Source organism: Globicephala melas, chromosome 11, assembly GCF_963455315.2.
Source record: "Globicephala melas chromosome 11, mGloMel1.2, whole genome shotgun sequence".
Lineage (NCBI taxonomy): Eukaryota > Metazoa > Chordata > Mammalia > Artiodactyla > Delphinidae > Globicephala > Globicephala melas.
Window position 1 is genome coordinate 43,570,598 of NC_083324.2, and position 28,000 is coordinate 43,598,597.

General features: G+C 41.5%; 1 protein-coding gene across 4 annotated transcripts in view; it reads left to right on the forward strand.

The window, feature by feature from the left end:
* Positions 1 to 28,000, forward strand: part of MYRIP (myosin VIIA and Rab interacting protein) — a 221,827-nt gene that overhangs the window by 82,333 nt on the left and 111,494 nt on the right. For all 4 annotated transcript variants that reach the window (XM_060309021.2, XM_060309022.2, XM_030846205.3 and 1 more), the window contains exon 3: positions 24,605 to 24,826. In XM_060309021.2, coding sequence (XP_060165004.1) covers positions 24,605 to 24,826 — 222 coding nt within the window. The remainder of the gene's footprint in view (positions 1 to 24,604; positions 24,827 to 28,000) is intronic.

Consider the following 28,000-nt stretch of genomic DNA (forward strand, 5'->3'; position numbering starts at 1 on the left):
ATACAATATAATTTACATATTCATTATGTAATATAATGAATATAAGTGCCTGAGCACAGAGATCTTTGTCTCTTTTGCTCACTGACATACTCCATGTGCCTAGGACAGTACATTAGTACATAGTACAACAGGGACTCAGTTAATGTGGGTTGGATTAATTAACCTTCCAAAATGAATGTGTTACCTAATGGAAGGGCCACTTGCTCCAGCAGGGAAATTCAACTCTCTGTGAAGGCTGAGGGAAGTTGAACAAATTTCCTATGCTTCATGAAAGACCAGGCCATTGCTGCCTTAACTCTGCCCACCACCCAGTGCTGCCATCACGATTAGCCCAAGAGACCAGTTTCAAGAAGGAGGCTGAAATTAGAATTCCTTATCCATTCTCCTCTAAGAGGCCTCCAGGACCCATCAAGCCTCTTATTGCCCTATACCCTCCTCATTCCCACGAGCCAAGCCTCCTCTGTGGACTTTCTCCCCATGCAGTGCAGTTCAGCCTCATCTCTGCCTCCACCTCTACCACCCCAGCTCCCCAAACCCTTCTGCTCTCTGCCCCCTGGGGCTCACCACCATCGTCAGCAGAGCCCCCCCATCCTCAGCCTCTTCTCTGAAAGTTGCCATTGTACTCTTGCTCTGAAGTATGCCTCTCCCCCAAAGACACCAATCATAAAGCTTTTTCAAATCGTGGCTGTTTCTTCCCTTCCCTGTTGTAATTCTGGGTCTGCTCCAGACCAGAACCTTGGGTCCTTTGAAGCACTTGCCATCTGAATATAATACCCACCACCCATCCTTGTTCCGGCCATCTGTCAACCTTGTAGCCAGCCCCCCTCATTCACAGAACATTTTATTACCTGGACATCCATCTTAGCCTCACTCACTATTCCTGTGATCCCTTCTACTCCTTTTTGGTGACTTCAGCATCCCTGCAGTGACCCACCCAGCATCCTAGTCTCTCAATCCTCTGCCTTCCATTAATCTTCCTATCCATGGCCCTTCTCTAGCCCTTGTCATCCTCAACATTGCCCAGCCTCCAAATTCTTGACCACAAGCATCCTAGTCTCTAACCACTGCTTTCTGTCTTCTTCTCATGGCTCCTCTTCAATAATTCTTCATCACTGGGATCTAGTGACTTCCACTTTTTTATTGTCAAGGCCCCCTCCTGTCCTGACCTCACCTTTACTTAGCTTGGGCTGCATGAGTTAATCCATTTCTTTGCATTCATCTTCAGTCCTTTTGCCTCTGCTTCTTCAGCCATACTCACCTGGTTAAACTCCAGTCTTCCTCTCAACCTCCCCTTGCACCTGAGCAGCTGAGTGTGGATGGAGGGACATGTACCACTGTGCTGACTGTCATTCCTCCATCATTTCCCTAGTCAGTCTTCCACTCTCCAAGATGTCAATTATTCATACCTTGTCCTCACTCCACAACCCTCCTCACTCCTGTCACCTCCTCATTCTCAGCTAATTAAACCTTTTCTTTTCTTTTTTGGTCAGATGACAAACCATATTTATTTATTTCAAACTAAGAATAAAGTTACACGTTTTATTAATAGAGGAGTCCCATCCTCCCAGGCATGGTGGCCTATTAATAATAATGAGCCAGGGGCTTCCCTGGTGGCGCAGTGGTTGAGAGTCCGCCTGCCGATGCAGGGGACACGGGTTCGTGCCCCAGTCCGGGAAGATCCCACATGCTGCGGAGTGGCTGGGCCCGTGAGCCATGGCCGCTGAGCCTGTGCGTCCGGAGCCTGTGCTCCGCAACGGGAGAGGCCACAACAGTGAGAGGCCCGCGTACCGCAAAAATAATAATAATAATAATGAGCCAGTAATTGAAATTTCAACTGGAAGTAAACTGGCCCTAAGAGAAAAGTCAGCCAGCCACCACTCATTTATCCCCTCCTCTACTCAGTGTTTTAACAGAGAAATTAAGGCTTAAGTCACATTAGTCTAATCTTTGCCCCTCTTTGAAGATGAGCAGCTTCCATTTTAAAGAGAGTAGGAGCTACTCTCTAGCCAAAGATAAACACTGTTAACATTTTGATCTTTATTTTTCCAAGGGTTTTTAATTAATTAATTAATTAATTTTAATTAATTAAATCTTTTCTTAATTCAGTAAGAAAACAGAAACAATTGAAAGCAAACAACTTCATCTTTCCACCACCAAATATGCTCTATCTTCCTTCTAAGAGCAGATGACTAGACATTAAGTGTGGGCAGATGCAGTAATCCCAGCATTCCAGGGCATGAGAGGGGTGGGCACAGCAGGCCTGATCCTTTGGGTTATAAGACTTATTCCACTTAGTGCTAACTCCACTTAGCCTTCAAGATTGTCAACCTTCCAGTTACTTTCTTTACCATGATTTCAGACATCATTTTGGGTGCTGGGAAAACTGGACAGCTACACGTAAAGGAATGAAATTAGAACTTTCTTTAATACCATACACAAAAATAAACTCAAAATGGATTAAAGACCTAAATGTAAGACCTGATACTATAAAACTCTTAGAAGAAAATATAGGCAGAACACTCTTTGACATAAATTGCAGCAATATCTTTTTTGATCCATCTCCTAGAGTAATGGAAATAAAAACAAAAATAAACAAATGGGACCTAATGAAACTCAAAAGCTTTTGCACAGCAAAGGAAACTATAAACAAAATGAAGAGACAACCCACAGAATAGGAGAAAATATTTGCAAGTGACGAGACCGACAAGGGATTAATATCCGAAATTTACAAACAGCTCATGCAACTCAATATCAAAAAAAACAAACAACCCAATCAAAAAATGAGCAGAAGGCCTAAACAGACATTTCTCAAAAGAAGACATAACAGATGGCCAAGAGGCACATGAAAAGATGCTCAACATTGCTGATTATTAGAGAAATGCAAATCAAAATTACAATGGGGTGTCACCTCACACCGGTCAGAATGGCCATCATCAGAAAGTATAATAAATGCTGGAAAGGGTGTGGAAAAAAGGGAACTCTCTTACACTGTTAGTGGGAATGTAAATTGGTACAGTCACTATGGAGAACAGTATGGAGGTTCCTTAAAAAACTAAAAATAGAGCTACCATATGATCTAGTAATCCACTTCTGGCCATATATCCAGAGAAAAACATGTTTCAAACGGATACATGCACCCCAATGTTCATTGTAGCACTATTTACAATAGTCAAGACATGGAAGCAACCTAAATGTCCATTGACAGATGAATGGATAAAGAAGATGTGGTACATATATACAATGGGATATTACTCAGCCATTAAAAACAACGAAATAATGCCATTTGCAGCAACATGGATGAACCTAGAGATTATCATACTAAGTGAAGTAAATCAGACAGAGACAAATATCATATGATATCACTTATATGCGGAATCTAAAAAAAATGATAACAAATGAACTTATTTACAAAACAGAAACAGACTCACAGACTTAGAAAACCAACTTATAGTTACCAAAGGGGAAAGGTGTGGGGGGGATAAATTGGGAGTTTGGGATTAACATATACACACTACTATATTTAAAATAGGTAACCAACAAGGACCTACTGTATAGCACGGGGAACTCTGCTCAATATACTGTGACAACCTAAATGGGAAAAGAATTCAAAAAAGAATAGATACATGTATATGTATAACTGAATCACTTTGCTGTACATGTGAAACTAATACAACATTGTTAATCAACTATGCACCAATATAAAATAAAAAAATTTTAAATAATAATAATAATGACATCATTTTGAATCATGTGTCTGCCTGCTTTTAATTTGCCTACTAAGTGGACCTAACAAACTTAATAATTGAAAAGATGACTTTGAGTATAACTTAAAGCATAAACACTTCTTTTATAAGTGTTTATAACTTCAAGTATAAATTTAACTAACTTGACTTCAAGTATAAACACGTCAAACAAAGTGGAATTTCAGACACAGAACTTAAAAATGCAAAAAGAACTTAGAAGTGTAAACTTATAACATAAATAAATGTATGCCACTTGCTTACTGCAATCTGAAATATTATCATAAAGACAATTCTGAGTGTTTCCAAGTAAACTGCTGTCGACATTTCACTGTAGAGGTTGTGCCACAAACAGCATCTGCTCTTCCCAGAAAAAGCTCCTTCCTTCCCATGGCATGGCTGACTTGTGTTTGTTTGTTTGTTTGTTTGTTTGTTTGTGGTACGCGGGCCTCTCACTGTTGTGGTCTCTCCCGTTGCGGAGCATAGGCTCCGGACGCGCAGGCTCAGCGGCCATGGCTCATGGGCCTAGCCGCTCTGCGGCATGTGGGATCTTCTCGGACCGGGGCACGAACCCGTGTCCCCTGCATTGGCAGGCGGACTCTTAACCACTGCGCCACCAGGGAAGCCCATGACTTGTGTTTTAAGTTCAAAAGTCAGAGAGTCAAGTAAAAACCCCACACAGACAGCCCCTGGAGTCCCTTCAATCATGCATGAAGCTAGTCTCCAGGCCATGTCACAGGGAGAGTTTCAGTGTATCCTTACACACAGCCTCACCCTGGAGGTACCTGTGGGACTTGAACTTGAAGGTCTGTAAGTTGCTTTCTTTTCCTTCCTTAATTTATTGTGAGTCTTAATTTTGTGAGGTAAAGATCAGATTATAAGCCAAGAAACCTGATGAGACTGTCATAAAGTCTCTCTCGTGTGGCTGGTCACCCCCATAATATCCCTGGGCAGTCCACAGCTATGATGATGGGTCTCCTGCAAGGTTTTCCAGATGGACATTATACACGCTTGTTCATTTTTCCTAATGATGCTCTGAGAATAGAAACAGCAGGTTACGTCCTCCTTTCTCCTACCCTGGATCTGGATACATGGGAAACATTAGAAGCTTCTGCAATTCAGTCATATTTTTCATAAATTTCTTGTAGGAGCATTTCCCAAAGTGTAGCATGTGGACCATGGCTGGTAGACCAGATGAATGTAGGTGGTGCAGGACTAAACATTTTTTATATTACTAGTTATGTTTTTGTTTTAATGTGTATTAGAAGAAAATTTAACAAACGTATCTAGTCCAATATTTCATGGACGTAAATGCTTAGAATTAGTCAAAATGATGATATTTAAGGTTTTGTAGGTGAGATGATTAAAAGAAAACTTTTAAGTTAATAGTAATAACATTGATATACACTTTTGGCAAAAATTGTGAAAGTGGTTGCCTGTAGGCTCACAATGAGAAAGTGATGGGCAGAGGCCTTCAGACATGGTTTCTTAAATGGTAAAGGATATGGAAACTTTTGGAGACAGTTCCATAAATAAATAGATAACTTGGCATAAGCCTATATGGAGAGATATTCTTCTCACTCAAGTTTCTCCCACTGGGAAGTGCAGCTACCAGTGATATTATCCATGCAGAGTGGGGGTTATTTTGCTGTTCTCATTGGGTTTTGCCTCATAAAGAAATGGTAGGAACCACTGAGTTCTTACACTTTCAGAGTCAGAGAATAACCACATAATAACTACAACCAAATTCCTTCAGTCACTCATTCAACAAACACTGCTGAGCACCTTTGTGTGTCAGGCTCTGGGCCAGGTGCTGGGATTAGAGGAGTGAGAAGGCCAGACATCACAAGGTTTTAAGCCTGGGAGTGACTTATTATATCGGCATTTCTGAAAGATCATCCTGGCTCTCCCTGTGACTGGACAGGCAGCAGAACTGGGATAGACCAGAAAAGAGGTGACTGCAATAAGACATGGTGGCTTGGACTAGCCTGGTAGCAGTGGCAATGGAGAGAAATGAGCAGATTCAAGAGGTATTTCAGGGTAGATCCAATAGGCCATGGTGACTGATTGGACATCATGGACGAGAGGAAGAGAAGAGTCCGGGAGAATGCTAGGTTTTTGCCTTCGGAAGCCCCATGCAAGATGATGCCAGGTCTTCAGAGCTCACAGAGAACACACTGCTAGGGGCTCAGTACTACATCCTCTAGGAGGTACTACAGTTTGTGGCTACTGTGTCAGTCCCTCCTCAAGGGTACAAGTGGTACCTTATTCTTATGCATGAGGCAAAGTTCATTAAAGACATTTGATCAATGTTGACAAAAGGACTAGATGAGAACTTGAGGCATGAGAGTGCAAGGGTGGTTGACTTATGGTGTAGAGCAGTCCCCTCTGCCCCATTTTAAACTTCATTTTAAGGAAATGATTTTGAAACTGGACTCCATTATTATCCTACCACTATAAAGACCCACAAGCAAACACGACAGAAGCCCCACCCTTCTGCCTCAGGGACATAAGAATATGCTTGGCAACAGGCAGAGCTGAGACCAGGTGAGCAGAAGGATAGAGGGAGATTAAAGCCACTCCAGGCCATATATTAAAGTCAATCAATAGCCATAAACTATTAAAAGAAATATCTAAATCTACATGCGTATATATGTTGATAGGTAATTTCTTTCAATGGCACCATGAAACTAAACTCTAGCATTTACTAGCTGATAAAATGTCACCTCAGTTTTCCAATTAATCCATGTAAGTCATCCAAGTGGCTTACTGACATGAATCTTAACTGATACATAGTTACTTCAGGCAGGTAAATGGCATTTGGAAGCTAAAGAATGTGCAGGAAGAGTAGAATCAGGAAGAGGATGACAAACTGGAACAAGGCAGAGAAGGTGAGAAAGAAACAATGTTGAAGGTAACAGTTGAGAACAACCCATTAGGGTGAAATAAGGCAGCAACCTGTACCAGCATGTTTGTCTTGCTCTGTGTGGGAATTGGTGACCTCTCTCTGAGTGGCAGCCTGTGAGGCATCTTCAAGAACTTTACAGAGAGAGGATATCTCCAGGTGACAGTGGGAGCACAGAAAGAAAATAGGCTTATGAGTGAGACCCTTTTGGGGGCTCCCCAGAGATGATGGGCACACTGAAGACCTGCTTGTGTGTGGGTTGAATCTCTTGGCTCAGGAGTTTGCTGATTCAGAACAACTTGAGAGTTGGAGACCAGAGTTAAGAAATTGGTCTGCTTGAGGCATTGGAAAGCATTGGAAATTTAACGCACTGACTTACAATGATCGCTGTGGATAAAGCATGGTAGAGTAAAGAGAAGGCAATGGTCTGGCTTCCCTTCGTGCACTTGTCTCCATTCCAACAATTTTTGAAGAGTCTATACTTTTGTGGCTAGCTCTGTCTACTCTTTCTCCTCCCATCTTTTGGCACACCCTGATGTGAATGAAGATGCCTCCCCAACCAGGTGAGGTCCGCACTCATTTAGTATTGGGATTATTGTATTCCTATTCCTGTTTCTGAAAAGCTCATACCTCTGGCCACATGGTATAATTCATATTGTTTTTCTGACCTGAAAACTAAGCTTGGAGGGGTGTGTACATGAATAATTTGCCCAGGGCCAGGTAAGTGCTGCACAGCTGATGCAGCCCAAGTCTGACTGTGATGTTTATGAAATTCCTACTATTCCCATCTGCCATCTTTCCTTTTGGACAATTTTTTTTACTATGCAAAAACTTCAGACAATTTCAGAGAGTATACAGCTCTTCTAGAGCCCTACTTCTTGAAACCCCTTAGGTATCCATGAACATGTTTCAATTCAGTGGATGTCAGTGCAGGCATGTCTGGCTCTGAGTTCCTAAACTTTCTGCTGTACCACCCTGATGTCTTCTCTTCCAAACTTTTAAAGTATTATACTTTTTTACCTTTACCTGAGGGTCTTACACTAGTCAAAGGAACCAGCAAAATGTTAGAGACTATATATTTTATAGAACTTAGAGCCACAAAGCAGAAGCCTTGTCAGAAAGAAATCTGCAATGTCCAGGATGGGTTTCCACCCTCCGCCATGATGCTGGGACAGGATGAAAGTGGTCTGTGCTGTAGGGTCAGAGTTCCACTGCAGGCCATGGAATCTGGCCCACCCTGTGTTGGGCTCATGCCGGGTCATCCACATCCTGCTTCTTCCTAATCCCCCTTGTTTTGGGAGTTCCGTGTTCATCTGCTTCCGTACGTTGCAGGCTCCTGTCTTATTAATCCACCTCTGTGACCCACAGTACCTGACACAGTGCTATGAGAAAGCCAGTATCAAGTCAATATTTGTTCAATGCATGAAATAACACTTGTTTATGTCTCAGAATTCATTTTACCATCAGGTGTTATTTCTATAATTAATTATGTTCATTCTCTGGCTTCGTTGGCCAATACACCCTCTCTTTGTTCATGGCTCCAATGTCAAAGCAGATGCATGAAATTAATAAGCTAGAACAATCATGGTTTTCAAAGTGATACAGATGAGAGTATTAAAACATAGAAAATAGGCTTCATAGGCAGGTGATCTGAAACAATGTGATTTGACTTCATGGGCATCAAAATGAAATATTTCGTGACGGGATCATAGCAGCGTGGCTCCTCACAGCTAATGGCCCAGGTTTGAGTATGCCAGTGGTGTTGGACACATGTCATACTCATCTGCTGAGTATCTTGACTATATTTTGCAACACAGTATGTGTAATATCGTGTAATACTTTGCAAATCTCCTTTGTAATTGAGTCTATAGCGGCGAAACAGACATTAAACAAAATATACTAAAATGTAAATATAATGTACATACACACATTTATAATTAGAAATTGTGAAATGTTTGTCAAGGAGAAAACTTAAGTGCTATGAGAGAGAATCACAGCGGGACTTAGTTTACTCTGAAGGATGAGGGAAGGCCTTTCATGGTGAAGTGGCGGAGAGTGAATGGACTTGGGCTGAGTGGATATTGGCAAGAGGAGCTTTCAAGAAGAGAGATGATATGGAAAAGCCTCAGAAAAGGCAAGAACATGGCATTTTCAAAGAATAGCAAGAAACTGAAGAGGCGGTGTGGTTAGAGCATCAGGGGAGGGGGTGTGTTTGGAGGCTCACAGGCCATGTGGGCTCCTATTATATCTTGAGAAAAACTGAAATCTGTGAACGTATGTTAAGCAGGTGGGTGACCCAATCAGATTTTCATTTTTTAAAGGTCCTCCTTTGCTGTAGTTTAGAGATGGAGATCCGGGAAGACAAAGAAGTGTCTTCAGTTTAGAAAGATGCCATTGCCCTGGTCCCAGGGGAGATGAGACTGGGTTGGACTGGGGGTGGGGGGGGGTGACGGCAAAGATGGAGACAAGTAGATGGATGCCAGATATTTTCTATTTAGGATCTAGAAAGTGTAGAACCTGGGTTGACTATGCTACATAAGGAAAGGCGACCTTCTGCACATGCTGGTAAGGTATGTAGGTAACCTAATGTAACTCATTGCCCATGACAGGATGGAGTAGTCAGGGTCCTCCAGAGGAACAGGACCAGTAGGGGTGTGTGTGTGTGTGTGTGTGTGTGTGTGTGTGTGTGGAGAAGGAGAGAGATTTTAAGGAAGAGACTCACATAATTGTAGGGGCTTGGTAAATCGAAAATCTGCAGGGTGGGCTGGCAGGCTGGAGACCCAGAGTTGCAGCTCAAGTCCAAAGGCAGTTTGCTGGCAGGATTCCCTCTCCTCTGGGGGAGGCCAGTCTTTTTGTTAAAAATCCAACTGATTAACATATACATACTACTATATATAAAACAGATAATCAACAAGGACCTACTGTATAGCACAGGGAACTTTACTCAATACTATGTAATAACCTATATGGGAAAAGAATCTGAAAAATCATAGATAAATGTATACGTATAACTGAATCACTTTGCTGTACACCTGAAACTAACACAACATTGTAAATCAACTATAGTCCAATATAAAATAAAAATTTTTTTAAATCTAACGGGATGAAGCCCACCCACATTACCAAAGGTAATCTGCGTTACCCAAAGGTTAGTGATTCAGATGTTCTAAAAAATACTTTGACAGCAACATCAAGACATGTTTTTGTTTAATGTCTGAAACATTTATATTAACATATTTCTAAACAAATAACCCAAAGAAAGTTTAGTATTAGTTTTGTTTGTTTGTTTGTACTGCCGGTTCTTATCAGTCATCAATTTTATACACATCAGTGTATACATGTCAATCCCAATCGCCCAATTCAGCACACCACCATCCCCACCCCACTGCAGTTTTCTCCCCTTGGTGTCCATATGTCTGTTCTCTACATCTGTGTCTCAACTTCTGCCCTGCAAACCGGCTCATCTGTACCATTTTCTAGGTTCCAAATACATGCGTTAATATATGATATTTGTTTTTCTCTTTCTGACTTACTTCACTCTGTATGACAGTCTAGATCCGTCCACGATCAAGACATGTTTGACCAAATATCTGGGTACCCTGTGACCCAGCCAAGTTGACCTCTAACATTAACCATCACACAGGTTTTCAAAAATGCCATTTTAGACTTCTCCAGCTCTCCCTGCTCAGTTTAGCCCTCTGGAGGGCCTTCAGGTAGAGTTCTCATGCTCCCTGTTATTTGCTTCCATGATTCTGTCCCTTTTTATGCCTGAACCACCTTGCATTTAGACCATTATACGGCACCAGGTAGCATCTCCATATATGTCTATTTAATAAAGGACCACATAAATTATGTAGGATTCATTTATGAAAGCAAAAGATAGAAATTTCAACAAGGGAAGAATTTATTCGGTAAAAATTGTAAAGCAATGGGTGAATTTAGATGTAGGCTTCAGGACACCCATTTTAACATATTATTAAAATTAAAATGTATAACTGAAGCCTCTGAAGGCCATTAACCTAATATTGTCTCTCTTTCCCAAATGGTCTTTTGTGTATTCAACTTCAGACCCTGTTCTCTGGCTTAGCCAGGCTTTAGGTCCCCACTTTGGCCCCAGTTTTCTCTCCAGGTCAACAGGATAGTGTGGTAGGAAGGGGGTGGCAGGGTGGGGGCAACGGACTGTAACTGTGACTCCAGAATCAAGAGGCGTCTCAGACACAGAGGAGTGTGTGCTGGAAGGCAGAGCTGGGGAGAGGGCTCTTCAGTGATGTTGGTACTTACAGCAGGACCCTGCGGGACACCTGACATCACAGGTCTCCATGTGGATATTCAACCTCAGGAGGCCTGACGGTTCCAAAGCCAGAAAACACACTTATTCCGAGTGTGTTATTATTAAAGGAATGAGAAGTGTACAGAATTTCGGGTTCTCTGTGGTCAGTTTTGCCTCTCGTCTTCTCATTCCCTTGTGTCCAGAGAGGACCAGGCCACCTTAGGGATGCATCCGGCAGAGACTCCACTGAGTCAGTCTGCTTCCTGAGCATTTTCTCTCTCCTTGCTTGAAGCTCCTCCTGCCTGCCCTTGCCACAGGGCTGGGGGTGGGATGGCAGGACTCCTTGTTGGGAAAGCCAAGGCAAATGGAAGGGCAGGGAGGGGGAAGAAGTAGCAGCACAGGGGTTCCTTGCTGGAGTAAAGTTTCCAGCAGTGTCGAGAGCTATGTCAGGCGGACAGGGAGCTCAGAGCTGCATAGCCCCAATGTGGAGCTGGCCAGACCCTGCTGCTACTGAGGGTCTGTCCTAGGCAGGGTCACCACGGAGGAGCGATGGCTTGGGACTTCCTGAGCAGCCCCACTGAGAAGCAATCTGAGATGGGCTTCAAGGGGACATAGCTCTTCTGGATGGACAGGGCTGTCTCCTGGGATCAGAAATCCCTTAAATCACTGGATATGCCATGTCCTAGAAAAACTATTTCTCAATGGTCCCATTAAATGGTCATGCTGATGCTACGAATATCATTACAATGTTTTTTTTTTTAAAAAAAAGAACAGTGATTTATCACATGCCCATGATGTACAGGTGCTATGAGTGTGTATTTCTAGTCCTTCCAACAATTCTGTGAGGTGAACGTTATTGGCCCCATATTACAGATGAGTAAAACTGAAGTCAGAGAACTGAAATACCAGGTCAGGATTCTCTCCCAGGCTTCCCAATGCTAGACCTGTGCTCTTCATGCAGCACTTTCTCAATAAAGATGATGTTTCCTTTTTCCATCCAAGGGAGGATGAACGTAGGAAAAGGAATGCTGTCCTGGGAACTAGGAAGTAAGGACAGCAAAAGAGAGAGTCCTAGGAAGATGGCTAGCCATTCCAGGGCAAGCCAATCAGGGGAGCTACATATCCAGACAGGGAAAGGCCAGTGGGAATGGGGCAGTACTGGCTGTTTTGAAGCACAGAGCCTGGAGATTTCTGGGAATTCTGCTGGACAGCAAGGCCAAGGAGAAAGAGCAGTGCCAAGACGTGAGGCACTTGGCCACCAGGAACTCATGGAAAGCTGGCCCTGGGAAGTGGCCACCAAGGTGACAGCAGAGCTTCTCTGGCATCCGGTGCCTGGAGGGGAGGAGAAAGGGCAGAGGAACGCTGGGCCTCCCCAGAAATTCTAGAAGGAGGGAGTCATAGAGGGGACAAGTAGACATAGAGGGGACAGTTATAGACCTCACAGTCCTGTGAAATGAGGGCTCCTGATAGACAGGCCTCTGTGCTTCCCATGGTTCCAAGAGAAGGACAGAGCAGCCCCTAGTGAGCCAGTGAGCTAGGAGGCATCAGAAGCACTTGCAAAGAAAGTTGCCCTACAACTGGGTCAGTTTTAGACCATCCTCACACCCAGCCCCACTCTGTGGTGGGTTTAGCGTGTTTCTATATACAATGCTGTGCTTTGCATTGGTTCGCCAGCTCAGTGTGGCAGCTTCAAGTTGACATCCCTCCCCTGGCCCTGCCACCACTTTGGGGATAAATGATCTTCGTTATAGACTGCTTGTGTCATCCTGCTTTCCTTTCCATTCCATCTTGCTCAGAACCCTGCCACTCTCTGCCTCATCAATCAGTCTCCCCTTCCCATCCTTACTTTGCTCTCACTCTACTTGACACTTGCCCTGCTCTCCTTTCTCAGAATCAGGTCTATCGGTGTTTAAGAGAAAAACCCAAAATAACAATAGATAAACAGTGCTGGAACAGGATAGAATTTATTTCTCTTTCACATAGAAGAAATTCAGGGGGTGGGTTCAGGACTAGTGTGGCAGCTCCCCCACATCACTGAGGACCCAAGAGCCTTTGTTTTTGATCCACACAGATTCCCAAGGTCAAATTATAGATCGGGTTAGCAGCTAGAGCTCATGCCATCATGAACACATAATGAGATGGGGGAGGAAAAGCAGAAAGACAAAAGGGAGCCCCTTCTGGCAGAGTGAGCTCCCTGTAAGCACCCTATGTAACACACCTCCCTTCCACTTTTATCTCATGGGCCAGAACTTAGTCACATGGCTGCATGTAGCTGCAAGGGATGCTGGGAAGCCTGGTCTTGATTCTGGGAGGCAATGGCTCAGCTCAAACTCAGTGTTCTGTCAATGAGGAAGGAGAGAAGAATGGGTATCTTCCCTCCCCTCCGTCTGTCTTTCCTCCTCTGCAATGACCAGGCATCAATCATGGATTGGGTTTTCCTTCTGGGTTCAGTGTCTTAGGCTGCCTGAGAATGGAAGAAAATTAACACATGTCTGACCTTAACATAGCACCAAGATCATAGCCAGGCTTTGAGCTTATTCTTCTTCTCACAGGGACAGTGTCACTTCCCACCGTGTTTGCCCAAGCCTCCTGTGTGGACCCAGACACCTGCCTTGTGATTACACCCAGGCGAGGCAAAGCACCGCAGCAGCTGAAGGCGGATGCAGTTTCTATCCTGAGTTCTTTCCCTTTTTTGTTTAATGGTTTCACGAACCAACCTTTACTGACAGAATCAGAAGCAGGAAAGTAGAAATCCTGGGGCATATGGAAGATAAAAAATCCCCAGTCCAACTTTAGAAGCTCTTTTAGGCAAAAAAAAACACAATTAAATACATAAAATGAGAAAGCTCAAAAGCTACAGCCTCAAGGCATCCTCATTCAGTGACTTTTAATCTAAGTGAAGGAACCATCTGAAAAATAAAACCTCAGGCCAGTTCCTAGTATGTAAAGACATAAAAGCACTTTTTTATTTCCATAAATTTACTTCACATTCAAATGTATAACTATTTACTTATAAATCCCATGAGTTAAATAATGAAATGAAGCCATATTAATGAGCAAAATTATTTGAAGTCAGAACTTATAGATGTGGTCTTGTAACAATGTTAATATCCAGTTTACTTTGTATATATTTTTTCGTACGTATTTCATAATATGATGGGGATCTAGAGACACATGGATTGGTAGTTATACATGGTCACCCTATTTCCGGTTTGTCTCACAACTTTAGTTATGTTTCTCTGTCCAGTGTAAACAGCAGCAACAGCTTTCTTGTGAATCTGCCCACCACACAGTGGTCAGTGACCCTGGTCAGCTCAGGTTAACCTACTGCTGGCTTCAAAATATTAAAATATATACATACTGTTGCTGAAAGTGGGGTTTGGCTGCTTACCGCTCAAAAGCCAAAAAAGAGGCACAGCTGGTGGAAAGAAGTTTGCTTTATTTCAGAGGCTGGCAAAGGGGTGGGGGGTGCGGACTCATGTGGCAGCTTATGTCATGGCTACAGTCTGGTCATCGTGTAGTTAACATCTTCCACCTGGTGGAGTTTTCAGTATCTATAAAACAGCTCAAAGGATATGGCTTTGAATATTATCTCTAGCCCTTGAGGAGGAAATAAATGTCCTTGACTTTGCTTAATGACAAAACTGTTATTATTGAGTCTTGCTTGACTGCTTTCCTCTGCTTCTGCATTTTATCACTTCTCTGATTAAACTTATTCTTTGGCTAAAGTTTTTCCATAGACAAAAGGCAGGTGGGAAACATGTGGGGGAAGGACCATAGGGTCCCGCTCCATTTCAAACCCACCTTTTCTTTGATATTCCTCAATCTTGAGGAGGGACAGGTACAGAACCAGAAAGGGAGTTTTGGATAGAGAGGTTAATCATAAACTTGGCAGGGGACCTTGGTTTTAGTTTCATTTCTCTTCCAATTTTCCCCAAATCTTTGAGGGAATGGGGCAACAACCGCCGTGGCTACTTCCTGCTGAAGTGGGGCATAGTCCTGCCTAATTTGGGGAATGGACATAGAGTTGTAAATAATCTTGAGTTACAAGGTTAGCATCAATATTTTGTATTGTGAAAACATTACCTCTCTCTTTGATTACTTTGTCATAGTACTTGGACAGACATTTGAAAACTAGCAGACATATTACAATGAGGATAATAATCAAAATGCATCCTTGTATTATTCTCTGATTGTGTTTTTTTTCCTTAGTGGTTAAAGCAGATGTACAATATATGTTTAATAGGCCAGAAACAGGCTGTTTTGGTTAACCTAAAGTTTAATTTAATCATGTATAAGCCAGGATGACTTCCCCATACCTCAATATGGGAAAATTTCTTCCACCATTTTCCCTTTCTAATAGCAAATCTTTCCATGAGAGCTTTGATAATCAATGTATTTTTCCAACATTGCCAGAGTGGCTCAGTTGCCAGCTCTGGGTCTATTCACGTCCCTTGGTGCTAGGCCTACTTTTTGTTTATATATTGGCCTAGTTATTCACGTTGGGGGAAAACTAATCAGACATAACAAACCAGTACAGAGGTATGCTGATGGGGAAACATTTTATAGCCTATACATTTTATCAATTATACCCAGTTGTCACACAAACATTGTACATGTGCTTCAAGCACATGTACTGTAAAGCCAGCAAGTCTTAAAGCCAGCAAGTACACATCGTAAGTAGTTAAGTTATACTCTGTGACAACTTCACTAGACAATTTATAACTAGAAGTATGACTGAAACATAATGCCAGAACATACTCAAATTTTAGAAACTTCATATAACTTCTAGAACACTTATATTAATGATATTTATATAACCTAAGAATGTTTATCATTATTATTTGACAATGTTTTCTGTATAATTTAACATACCAAATAATCCTAATTTGTTTAGAAAAATTTTGTTCTCTTAACAGAGAGAAAACCAAACTCAGTCTTGCATCAGCTTACTATTAATAACAAAATTCATTTATCTAATTAAATTCGATCTAATCTTTATCTTAACAACGTACAAAATTCTTTTCTCGAAATTCATTATTTTTTTTAACAAACTTTTATCACTTTCTTTCTCCTTTTTTTCCCATCCAGAAACAACCAGCTTTATGACAAAATTAATCCTTCTTCTATCATTCAGCAAAAATATTTTCATTTTTTTATACCTTCTCTCACCGACAACACATATCCTACTTGCTTTACATACTGAAATGCTTCCCTTATCATTTTTACATATTACAATTTTTAACCTTTAAAAGACCTTAACAACACCAAGAAACAAGTCATTGAACTGTTTGTTATATCAGCATTTTCTTATTGGCAAACTTAAGAACATATTCCATAACCTCTAAAAACATACATTTTTCTCATAGCACAGTTTCTCTTTAATGTGGCACAAGATGCGTGTTTAATGAACCCAAACATCTTTTTTTAAATTAATATTGTAGTTGCTTTACAATGTTGTGTTAGTTTCTATTGTACAGCAAAGTGAATCAGCTATACGTACACATATATCCCCTCTTTTTTGGATTTCCTTCCCATTTAGGTCACCACAGAGCATTGAATAGAGTTCCCTGTGCTATACAGTAGGTTCTCATTAGTTATCTGTTTTATACAAAGTACTGTACATATGTCAATCCCAGTCTCCCAATTCATCCCACCCTCCCTTACCCCCTTGGTATCCATACGTCTGTTCTCTATGTCTGTGTCTCTATTTCTGCTTTGCAAATAAGTGATGAACCCAAACATCTTTTGAAGTTCTACTAATTAACCCAAGGCTGAAGTGTCAGGCAGAACGGGTTGTGTTTGCATTTCAAGGATATGATAAGAGTTAACTTCAAGCTTTCTCTTAGGCATATTTTTGTTCTCTCAGGATCAGAATTCTGAAAACAGTATTTTTATCAAGCTAGCTTTCTCTAACTGCATATGCAAAAAGAACCAGTTTTGGAGTTTCAAAAGAGTTTCATCTTAACCAGTTTTCTCTGAAGAATACTGTTAGCTACACTGTGTTAAAAAAAAAATCATCTTTCTTTTTCTTAGTCATAGGTTCATAGCTAAAATTTTTCTTACTGAATTGAACCTGAATCTTCCATTTTACAAAAGGCAATGAGAATACCAATCACACAAATGGAATACACATTCACACACCAAAAGACAGAACTGTCACAAATCCTCCAAGACGATAACCGATATGGAGTCCCAAACAAACATTTCCCCAACACAAAGGGTCCTCAACGTCAGACACACATCGGAACCAACTGGCAAAATGCCCAAATAGCACCTCATGCTCACAATTGATCTCAACTCTCAAATGCCCAACTAGCACTTCATGCTCAAAAGAGAAGTTTGCCCAGGTGCACACCGGTAGACTTAGTCTTGGAGCTCGTTAGCTCTTTCCGATGCACGTTTCTGTTCCACCAAGGAAAAAGCCTATGCTGGCAGTCAGTGCCCAGCATGGAAGAAACAGGGAGAATCCCCGAAACAAATGATTTCAGCACCTACTAGGAACATCCCCGCAAGTCCCCTCTCAGGATCAGCTAGCCACAAGCAGGGGGCTCATCACAACCATCCCGGCATGTCGTCATGGCCGGCGGCTCTACTCAGGAAAACCCCGGGGAGCCAGATACAGCGAGAGCATGGCCTCACGTTGGGAGCCAAAATCTGTTACGAAAAGTGGGACTAGGTGCTTGCCACTCAAAAGTCAGTAAAGGGCCTCCCTGGTGGCGCAGTGGTTAAGAATCCGCCTGCCAATGCAGGGGACACGGGTTCAAGCCCTGGTCCGGGAAGATTCCACATGCCGTGGAGCAACTAAGCCCGTGCGCCACAACTACTGAGCCTGCGCTCTAGAGCCCGCAAACCACAACTACTGAGCCCACGAGCCACAACTACTGAAGCCCGTGCACCTAGAGCCCGAGCTCTGCAACAAGAGAAGCCACCGCGATGAGAAGCCTGCACACCACAATGAAGAGTAGCCCCCGCTCGCCGCAACTAGAGAAAGCCCGCGCACATCAACACAGACCCAACACAGCCAAAAATAAAATAAAATAAAATAAATTAATTTTTTAAAAAGTCAATAAAGAGGCAAGGTTGGTGGAAAGGAAAGCTTGCTTTATTTTGTATTATTTATTTTGTATCTAGAACATTCTCAGTCAGCCTCTTTTATTCTCAGCTCCCACACCTCCATTCCTCTTGGGCTACTGCTTAAGTGAGGTCATTCATAGCGGTTAAATGGAGGGTCTGTTCTGTTTCATGCACTATGGCTAATTTGAGGAGGTGGGAAATATGATTGCCCTCCCTACCTTCCTGAGTTGTGAAGGTAGTGATTGAATAACTGCTTTGTGAAAACCCAGGAGGGAAAGCAGATCTAGCTGTTTGCAGGTGAGAGGGACGACGCTGGAAGGTAAGTCAGCTGGGATGGTAATCAGCTACAGCTGGAGATGTTCCGCCCAGACATTTCTCATCTGATTTGATGAGCCTACCACCGTGAAGGTGTGATCCCTCTTGCAGGCTAGATGCCCTTTGGGTTTTCTTTTTCACGTGCTCCTGGCCAGCCTGGGCTTGTAATGAAACTCTGATACACTGTGATATTGATGTGAGTCCACAGGGTGAAGGTCCCAGCTTCTCTGGTGACCTGGCCATTCTTCTTTTCAAGGAAAGAATTATAATGCCTCTAGGGTGCCCTCATTTGTATTTTGATACCTCTCTCTGCTCAAGGTCAAGATGGATGTGTGTCTGATTTCACCATCTCCCCTCCAGATCCCAAATATAACTAAACTTCTTCCATAGTCTATTTTAGAAGTGGCAGGTTGTGGGAATTCCTTCGTTTTATGAAACATGGAGCTTACTGTCTGTTTCCATTCTTTTTACTTAAACTTCAGTGGATTCCATAGAGGTGATTTACGTAAATGTGCATTCATTTTACCACTTTTTTTTCTGAATTGTGATGGTAAATTCCTTCGTAGATTAGAGGTTGAACATGTTAAATATAAACTATGACTCTCTTTAGTGACCCCCAAATTTTTCAGTATCATTATTCTTCTTACATAGTGATGGTAACCAGCAAAAATGTTTCAATATACAGAAAGGTTTTAACCATCCCAACCCTCACCCCCTTGAGCCATCAGGAGCAGAGCCAGCGCCCCTCACCCTCTCCCCAGCATCCATTGTTTATTAAGCTGTCTGAAGAAATTCAGGTTGATGGAGCTCCCATAACTCCTTATAGACAATGCTCATATGAAACATGATGCTCTGGTTTATGGGGCTAAAGGGACCGTCCAAAGTTCTGGTTTAAAATGGTCTGCTTCCTTTCAGAGCTGGTAATCACATTGTATTTGGTGTGTGTCTATTAACTTCACCATCCAGAGGGAATCTTTAAGTGTTTATTTTCTGTACTGTGACACAGTGAACTCTATTAACCTTGAATGAATTTTGATAACACCATCAGGGGGCAGCAAAATGATTCTGCCTGAAATTACACAGTGAGAGAGTGATATTACCCATGACAGATTAAAAGCAAAACATACTTTTAAATTATTATGACTATTATTATTCCTATCAGTTGGGTTCACCCTCTGGAGCCTTGCTCTTAACATTTATAACATTACCGGCAGAGTCATTCCGTGATTGATCCACTACCTCACCTCCTGCTCACCCTGCAGTCCACAGCAGTAGCTCCTGCCTCACTCCCCCTACCCCCCTCACAGTGAAATTGCTTTTTTCAGGGCCACCTGTGACCTCCCTGTTGCCAAATCCAGTGGACACTTCTCTGCCTTCACGGCAGACACAGTCAGCCATTCTCTCTCTGAAACACCTTCTTCCTTTGGTGTCTTTCTCAGTCTCTTTGTCTGGCTTCGCCTCTTCAAGTTTCAGCCTGAGTTTAAACATTTGGGGTTTCCCTGGCTTGTTTCTATGCTCTCTTATTTTCCCCTTGCTGCCCTCTCTTCCCTAGGGTGACTCATCCATTCCTATATTTATGGAGGTGTGTCTGAAGATAATTCCCAAACTTACACAGTTGGCCCAGATCCCTCCTCTGAGATGCACAAACACCTATCAATTGTCCACATGGCAAATCCCTTTAGATGCCTCATAGTTTTCAGTAAAACTTGCTTCTACTATCATAGTCTTCCCTTGCTCAATAAACCGCTTCACTCCCCACAAAAGCTGTAAACCTGAGAATGGTTCTTGGTTCATTCTTTCCCTCCGCTCCCATGTCAGATCCTTCAGCAGGTGTGCCATGCATCTGTCCACTCCTCTCCATCTCCTCTGCTCCTACCCTGGTCCAAACCTCAGCCAGCTACTTAGATGAGTGCACTGCTCTCCAGGCTTCCACACATGGCCCCCTAGAAGTTGGCCTTAATGTAACAGCAGGTGCTATTACAACGGAAATTGGATCCTGCTCTGTTTCTGCTCACCGGCCTCAATAACTTCCTACTGAATGTAGGATAAGATCCAAACTCCTTTCCAGGACCTGTGTCTTGTCTTCCCTCCCCTTTCCCCAACATTAAGCTCTTTTCCTCTGCTGTTCTCTCTGCCTCTTATGCTATTTTTTTTTTTCCTATTGGGCTAGCCCCTTCTCAACCTGTAGTCTCAACTTAAATGTCACCTCCCCAAAGAAGACTTCTGTCACCACCCAGTCTAAAGTAGGTTGCCATGTCATTCTCAGTCTAAGTGCCCTGATTATTCTGTAATAGAATGCCTTACAACTTATAATTGTTTTATATTTTATTTAGTTTGTAATCATTTGAATCCCCACTTTAATACATGTTTCATGAAGAGGAGGGACCATGTCCTGTTTTCTTTTTATCCCTAGCACCTGGAATAGTAAGTACTCAGTGAGTGTGAACTGAGTGAATAATTGGCAATCTAGACAACAGTGCCTGTGACCATGGAGTGGTGGCTCACAGCTATGGGCTAGAATTACTGTCTCTTTGATAGCAAACAAGTGACATATATGCCATCACTGTCCCTGCTACACCTATGGCAGACACAGCTAACTTATGACACTCTAGCCCCATTGAGCCTGCATGCATTCTCAGCACATGGTGAGAATCAGAACTGGCATTGCAGTGGACCCAGAAACCATGAAATGTTGATAAGCTTTTCATATGTCGGTTGCAGAGTGATGTATCGGGAAGAGGCTAAACCAGATGTTAGATGACATTGCTAAAGACCAGACTAACCGTGTTCAACATCATTACTCACTTGGGAAATGCAAGTCAAAACCACAATGAGATGCCACTTCACACCCACTAACACTCAGTGCTCAAGCAACAAATACATATTGAGCCCTTTTGCCCAGATACTATCACAAAACTTTCTTGACATAGAAACAAGTGTGATCAAATGTTATGGGTACTGAGACCATTGGATTTCTTGCTAATCAAAATGCAAAGTACTATTTGCTTATTGTTGATTTGCTCACTTAAAATCTCTGGAAACTCTGCGAAGTAGGAATTACTGTTGCCTCTCAGAAGGCAGAGGCTCAGAAAGGTTGGAGGGATCTTTGAGAAGTGATTGAGCTCAGCTCTACACCCCAGCCACTGACTCTAAACCCATCACTCTTTCCCACATGGCTGACCATTTGGGGGCCTGGTCCTTCCCAGGACGTTTCAGTGCAGGTACCTGGTCTTGCATAATTCTTGGTTGATTCTGCAGTTAGCCACTACAGGTTATCCTATACAATTCAGTGACCTCTCCCATGAGGTACTACAGGGCAGTAGAATCTGAGAAGTGAGAGATGGTTCACAAGAAGGACATTCTATTCCTCTACTGAGCCTGTGGTTCAAAACACTCCATTTGCTTGGAACAAACTTTGGAGGAATTGGTACAGTTTTATCACTAGACTCTCAGTGAGTTTTTAAATGCCATTGGCATTTGCAGTCCTGTGTATCAGGAAACAAAACTCATAAAGCTCAAGTGATCTTGTGCATTGAGTTCACAGAGCTTTTTTTGATCCCTAAAGACTTTCCTTCCTGGGTGTTTTATCCTATTTAATTCAGCGTCTTTGAAATATCAATAGAAGAAGGTCAATTGCTGAGGCTGTTCTTATATTGTTTACAGAGGTCAGAGCCGTTGATAACTTAGCTCACCTTCTATTCTAAATCTGAGGGACTGGATAACAACATCTTCATGTCTTAAGGAAAAAAACGTCTGTCCTGTTTCCCTGTAAATATTTTGTTCAGCCAAGTATACATATACAATATTTTACCCTGTAGAATTATCAGCTGGCCTGATGTAGTCTCCCCTTCTAATGCTCAAGAAACAAATGAGTATCGGGCACAGCAGTGCAGAGCAGAAAGCCCTGTGCGTATACTGGCAGCCATGTAAGCCAGCTCAGGGGACCTGAAAGCTAAAGCTACAAACACTCTTTGAATTTTCATGGAAAGATGTTTATGATGTGTTGTTGTTAAGTGAAAAATTAGATTATAAAACCATATGTAGGATAGACCTAGAGTCTGTCATACAGAGTGAAGTAAGTCAGAAAGAGAGAGACAAATACCGTATGCTAACACATATATATGGAATTTAAAAAAAAAATGTCATGAAAAACCTAGGGGTGAAACAGGAATAAAGACACAGACCTACTGGAGAATGGACTTGAGGATATGGGGAGGGGGAAGGGTGAGCTGTGACAGGGCGAGAGAGAGTCATGGACATATACACTACCAAACGTAAGGTAGATAGCTAGTGGGAAGCAGCCGCATAGCACAGGGAGATCAGCTCGGTGCTTTGTGACCGCCTGCAGGGGTGGGATAGGGAGGGTGGGAGGGAGGGAGACGCAAGAGGGAAGAGATATGGGAATATACGTATATATATAACTGATTCATTTTGTTGTGAAGCTGAAACTAACATACCATTGTAAAGCAATTATACTCCAATAAAGATGTTAAAAAAAAAAAAACCATATGTAGATTTCCCATTCTAGTAGCAGGCTGGGATGAGCTAGTGCAGCCCTTCTTTGTACTAAAAGCACCTAAAAATACTAATAAAATATAAGGTTTAATATAAGAAAGAGAAAATATTTGCCAATCATATATCTGATAAGGGACTTGTATCCAGAATATTATAAAGAACTCTTATAACGCAATGATGAAAAAGATAAATATTCTAATTTTAAAATGGGTAAAAGATTTGAATAGACTTTTCTCCAAAGACTACGTACAAATGGCTAGTAGGGAAATGCAAATCAAAAGCACAATTAGATACCACCTCAAACCCCCTAGGATGGCTATAATAAAAAAGGCAGACAATAACAAGTGTTGGTGAGTATGCAGAAAAATCAGAACCCTCATATGTTGCTGGTGGGATGTAAGATGGAGCAGCGATTTGGAAAACACTCTGGTAGTTTCTTAAAAGTTTAAACATTTAGCATTACCATATGTCCCAGTAATTCCACTCCTGGGATTGAAAAGATACGTCCACACAAAAACTTATACATGAATGTCAATAGCAGCATTATTCAAAATAGCCAAAAAAGTAGAAAGAACCCAGATGTCTATCAGTCGATGAATGGATAAATAAAATATGGTACATCTGTAAACGGACTATTACTTGGCCATAAAAAGGAATGAAATTCTGATACATGCTGTCACATGGATGAACCTTAAACACATATGGTATGATTCCATTTATATTAAATGTCCAAATTCAAAGAAATAGAAAGTAGATTAGTGGTTGGTAGAGGGTGGGAGGAGTAATAAGCAAGATGTAACACTCAGAAGCCACAGAAGAAAAGACTGACCAATTTAACTACAGAAAAATTAAACGCTTCTAAATGATGAAAGACACCAATAAGCAAAGTGAAAAGACAAGTTCAAAATGAAAGAAAATATTTGCCACATACATCATAGATTCATCTGGGGTGAATTGCACAATCACAAAATGGATACAGAAACAAAAATTATTTTCTGTTATTCTTTGTGGGTGTTCATCTTTGAACAGGCAAAAACAACTCAAATTTGCTAAGGTAGAATAAGTTGGTTACTTCCGGTCAGTTGTATCCTGGGTAACTCAGTGTGTTTGGGGTAGATCCTTGCCTCTTAGGGTTTCTCCTTTCCTCCTCAGAGTGTAGAGAAAAGTGCATGCAGTGTTGTGTTTTACATTACTATGACCAGTTGTGTGCCCAGAACATCCACGAGCTCTTTGGAAGAAGGGGGTTAACTTTTATCCAACTCTGAGTCACCAGTGTTTAGGATTAGCCCATCACCCAAAGAATCTTTATTGACTACATTGATTTGAAAGCTTTTAAAATCCCTGGTGCTTCAGTTTCCAGGGATATTAAGGGCCAGGATTGCATTTATCATATTCCCAGCAGGGCTGTTATAAGGATTAATATTTTAACATAAATGATCTCCTGCTCTTTTAAAAAGACATTAATTAAGCTAAAGGATTTCTTTTTAATGTGCTTAGCTTTATAATAATTTGTATTTAAATCTAGTGTCTGAAATATAAGTAATAAGGTTTTGTGCTTTCTTATAGAAAATATGACATATAGAAGAACACAAAATTAATCCACCATTAGGGTTCCTCTCTGGATATTATGTCAAGCCATTGATCTTTCTGTGTTTTACAGGAAGATCCTACATGGCAGCTTGCCATATGGGAGGGCCAGGGTGGCGTGCTTTAGGGAGGGAGCCCCCTGACCTGATGTGCTGTTTCTCTTCTCCTCACCCTTTCCCCAACCTGGCTCCCCAGCGAGATGAAGCAGAAGCTGGATGAGGAAGGCAGCAAGTGCAGCATCCTCTCCAAGCACCAGAAGTTCGTGGAGCACTGCTGTATGCGCTGCTGCTCACCCTTCACCTTCCTTGTCAACACCAAGCGCCAGTGTGGGGACTGTAAGTTCAACGTCTGCAAGAGCTGCTGCTCCTACCAGAAGCACGAGAAGGTGTGGATCTGCTGCGTCTGCCAGCAGGCGAGGTGAGTGGCCAAGTGCACCCTTAGGGTCTCAGCTAACGGGAGGCACCATCTTCCTTCAAACAGGTGGGGCCGACAGTGATTGATTGATCGGCATTATTTTTTAAGAAAGGGGAGGTTTACTAAGCTGTCTTCTACATTCAGTGTGTCTAATGCAGACAGAACACACCCAAACTTGTTTAATTAAAGTTAGCAGAAAGAGGATGCTGAGGAGAAGCTGGGAATTTCACTGGTTCAATCTTGTATGATGTCTTGTGGGGACATCGCCAGGAGTCTTGGGATTATTATTGTCTGAAATCAAAGAAGATGCAAAAGTTTGAACTCATTTCCTGTTTTTCCATATTATTCGAGTCCATCATAAGAACCTGTCCAGGAAAGAAGTCCATGATTCATGGGGCAGGTTTTGCTTCTTGAAATTTCTCTAAGTCTCCGTTTGATAGAGAAGTATGTCTAGGTCAAAGTGTCTCAGATGTATGGCCTGTGGGCTGACAGTCTGTTACATTTTGAAGGATGCCTCAGAAGAGTTTATTTATGTAGTAACAAGCTGTGTAACCTCTCAGCATTGTACTGCCAAATTCATCATGGGAAACATTTAAGGGATATTTTAACTTGAATCAAGTATGGAAAATTTCAGATAAATAACAGATTTTAAAACGTGCCCAGTTTCTTGAAACCAACAAAAAAATTAGTTTCCAGTAGATGGTTTAGACTAAATACCTGGTGTCTGGCTGGGGGATGGTGTTTGGGGTCACTTTGTGCCGCCATCCACTTTGACCATCAGCTTCTCTGCTTCTTGTGCAGTCTGAAATTCACCTTGGTTTAGAAGTGATTTACTTTAGGATATTACTCTCTGGGATATTCTTTCAGCATATTCATATGCGAGCAACTGGATTTTAAAACACTGTATATGTCAAATTACATGAAGAATACCTGTGTGTGTATTGTGTGAAATCCCAATAAAATAGTGGATAGCAGCTCTGTGAAGTTGCAGAGATGACCGCTTTTTAGACTCATGTTTCACTCCCCACTGCCTATGACATACTTTTCCTTTCCTATGTAAATGAATCCCATTTTTGGTGCATTGGTTTAATTTCTAGCTGTTTATCCAGTAGCTACCATATGCATATGTTTTTGAGATACTATGGAGCCATGAATAATTATAATAATAAAAATTCTTGCTCACAGAAAATTAAGGCACTAGGAATACAGGGTAGACATCCATGTGATAAAATTAACCAATTGTGTCAGAAGTAAATGACCACATCAAGCACCCGGGCCTGTCTGTGGTGTGGTTCTACAGGAGGGACTCAGATTAGAACGTAGGCTTCCTTGGGGAGGACACAGGTAATGTCAAGTCACTGTAAAAATGGTGGTAGTCCAAAACTTCAGCTTTCCTCTTTCTCATCACAGTGAAAAAGAGTCTACCTGTCCTAGGGTTCTGGTTGGTTATTTATTATAGTAAAAGCATTTTAAGAATTTTAAATGAAATTCCCTTGTAATGGTCACTGCTCTAATTATGATCAGATGGTTTGTGCTTCGTCAGTTTGTTTTCTCCATATGTTTTGCATTAAAACATATTTCTGTTGTCAGTGTTAGTTTAAAATTTTTAGCTTTGGGAGATTAACAAACTTCAGTGAATTTATTATAGAATGAATGATGGATTACTTATTTTAGAAGTTATATAGCTAATGGGATACTACAGGATCATTCCCTTTGTCATCTTTTTATTATATAAAAATTTATCTTCTTGACCATTTATTGCATAGATTCAGTCAAACATTATAAATAAGGACTTATACTGGTTGTTTAAGATCTTCTGAGGAAACCGAACTTTCTCAGTGAGCCTAGATGCACACGTCAGTCATCATTTGGTGTCGAACTGATTCAGGAATAGCGTTCCTACTTTCCTTGGAAACAAATTGGCTTCTTAGTTCTTTGCTTCATTATAAAAATTGTTCTCTCTGATTTTGTTGTTTTGTGCTATTACCTTTAACACAGACCAGTTTGGGAGATTGTTTTCGGGGAATGAGAGAGAAAAATTATCCCTGGGACTGAAATCAAAACATATCTCCTGATTATGCCTGTGGCATTGGCTTTGGTTTTTCTGAGACAACTTAAGCCTTCATTTCTTTTCACTTGGAGTCAAATATCCTTTACTTCTACCTGATCACTTATTGCTTGGTGTTCCACACAGTCCACAGGATTCATAAATTAGGATGCTGCCCTTTTAGTATAAACTCCACAGTATGTTTTAGAGATATCCTAATGGGTTTGCAATATCCCTAAAGAAGATATGATATTAAAAAATTATCACTATGGGATGAGGACATCCACAGGTTAACAAGTATATGGGGAAATGTTGAACCTCAATAGAAAGCAAGGGAATAGAGATTTACGCTTCAAGTAGCTTTTTTCTCATGAAATTAATGGGTTTTCTTCAGCATTCTCTTCAGTGTTGGCAAGGGTAGATTGAAAAAGGCACTCTCATCCATTGCTGGCAAAGTTGAAATGGGCATAACCTTTTACCAACGTGTATCAAGAGCCATTAGCATGTTCAAGTCCTTTAACCCAGTAATTTCATTTTTGAAAACCTATACCTAAAGAGACGACGGAATATTTTTAATACAAAAATAATTCTCAATACAAAAATGAGATATACTGGATTATTTGTAATGTAAAACCCAGAAATAATCTAAATGTCCAACAACAGAACAGAGGAAGTAAGTTAGGATACATTCAACTTGACAGCATATGATGAGACATTTAAAATAATGTGTATATTGTATTAGCATGGGTAAATTCTTATATTAAAAATCATGTCTGCAATGGTTTCTTTGAAGTGTTTTCACTTTTTTGAACAGAGAGCATTCTTCCTAGGTGTACACCTTGTGGAATATTTATGTGGCAAAGGAGCCTGAATGGCAATGGAATTATTTGTGTTGGCAGCACTGTGCGCCAATTTCATGTAGTTCATTTTGGTTAATGAGCTCTTGAGATTTCTTTACACACCATGATGCAACAAGTCAAAGAAAGTTACTGTGTGCTTGGAAAAATCCCATCTTACCCACGGCTGTTCAGTGAAAAAGCTGTACAACTGACAAATCTCTTGACTAGATTGAAGAATTTAAGGGAAAAAAATTGAGGAATGTTGGTGGGAAGTTTCTTTTGTGTACTGTG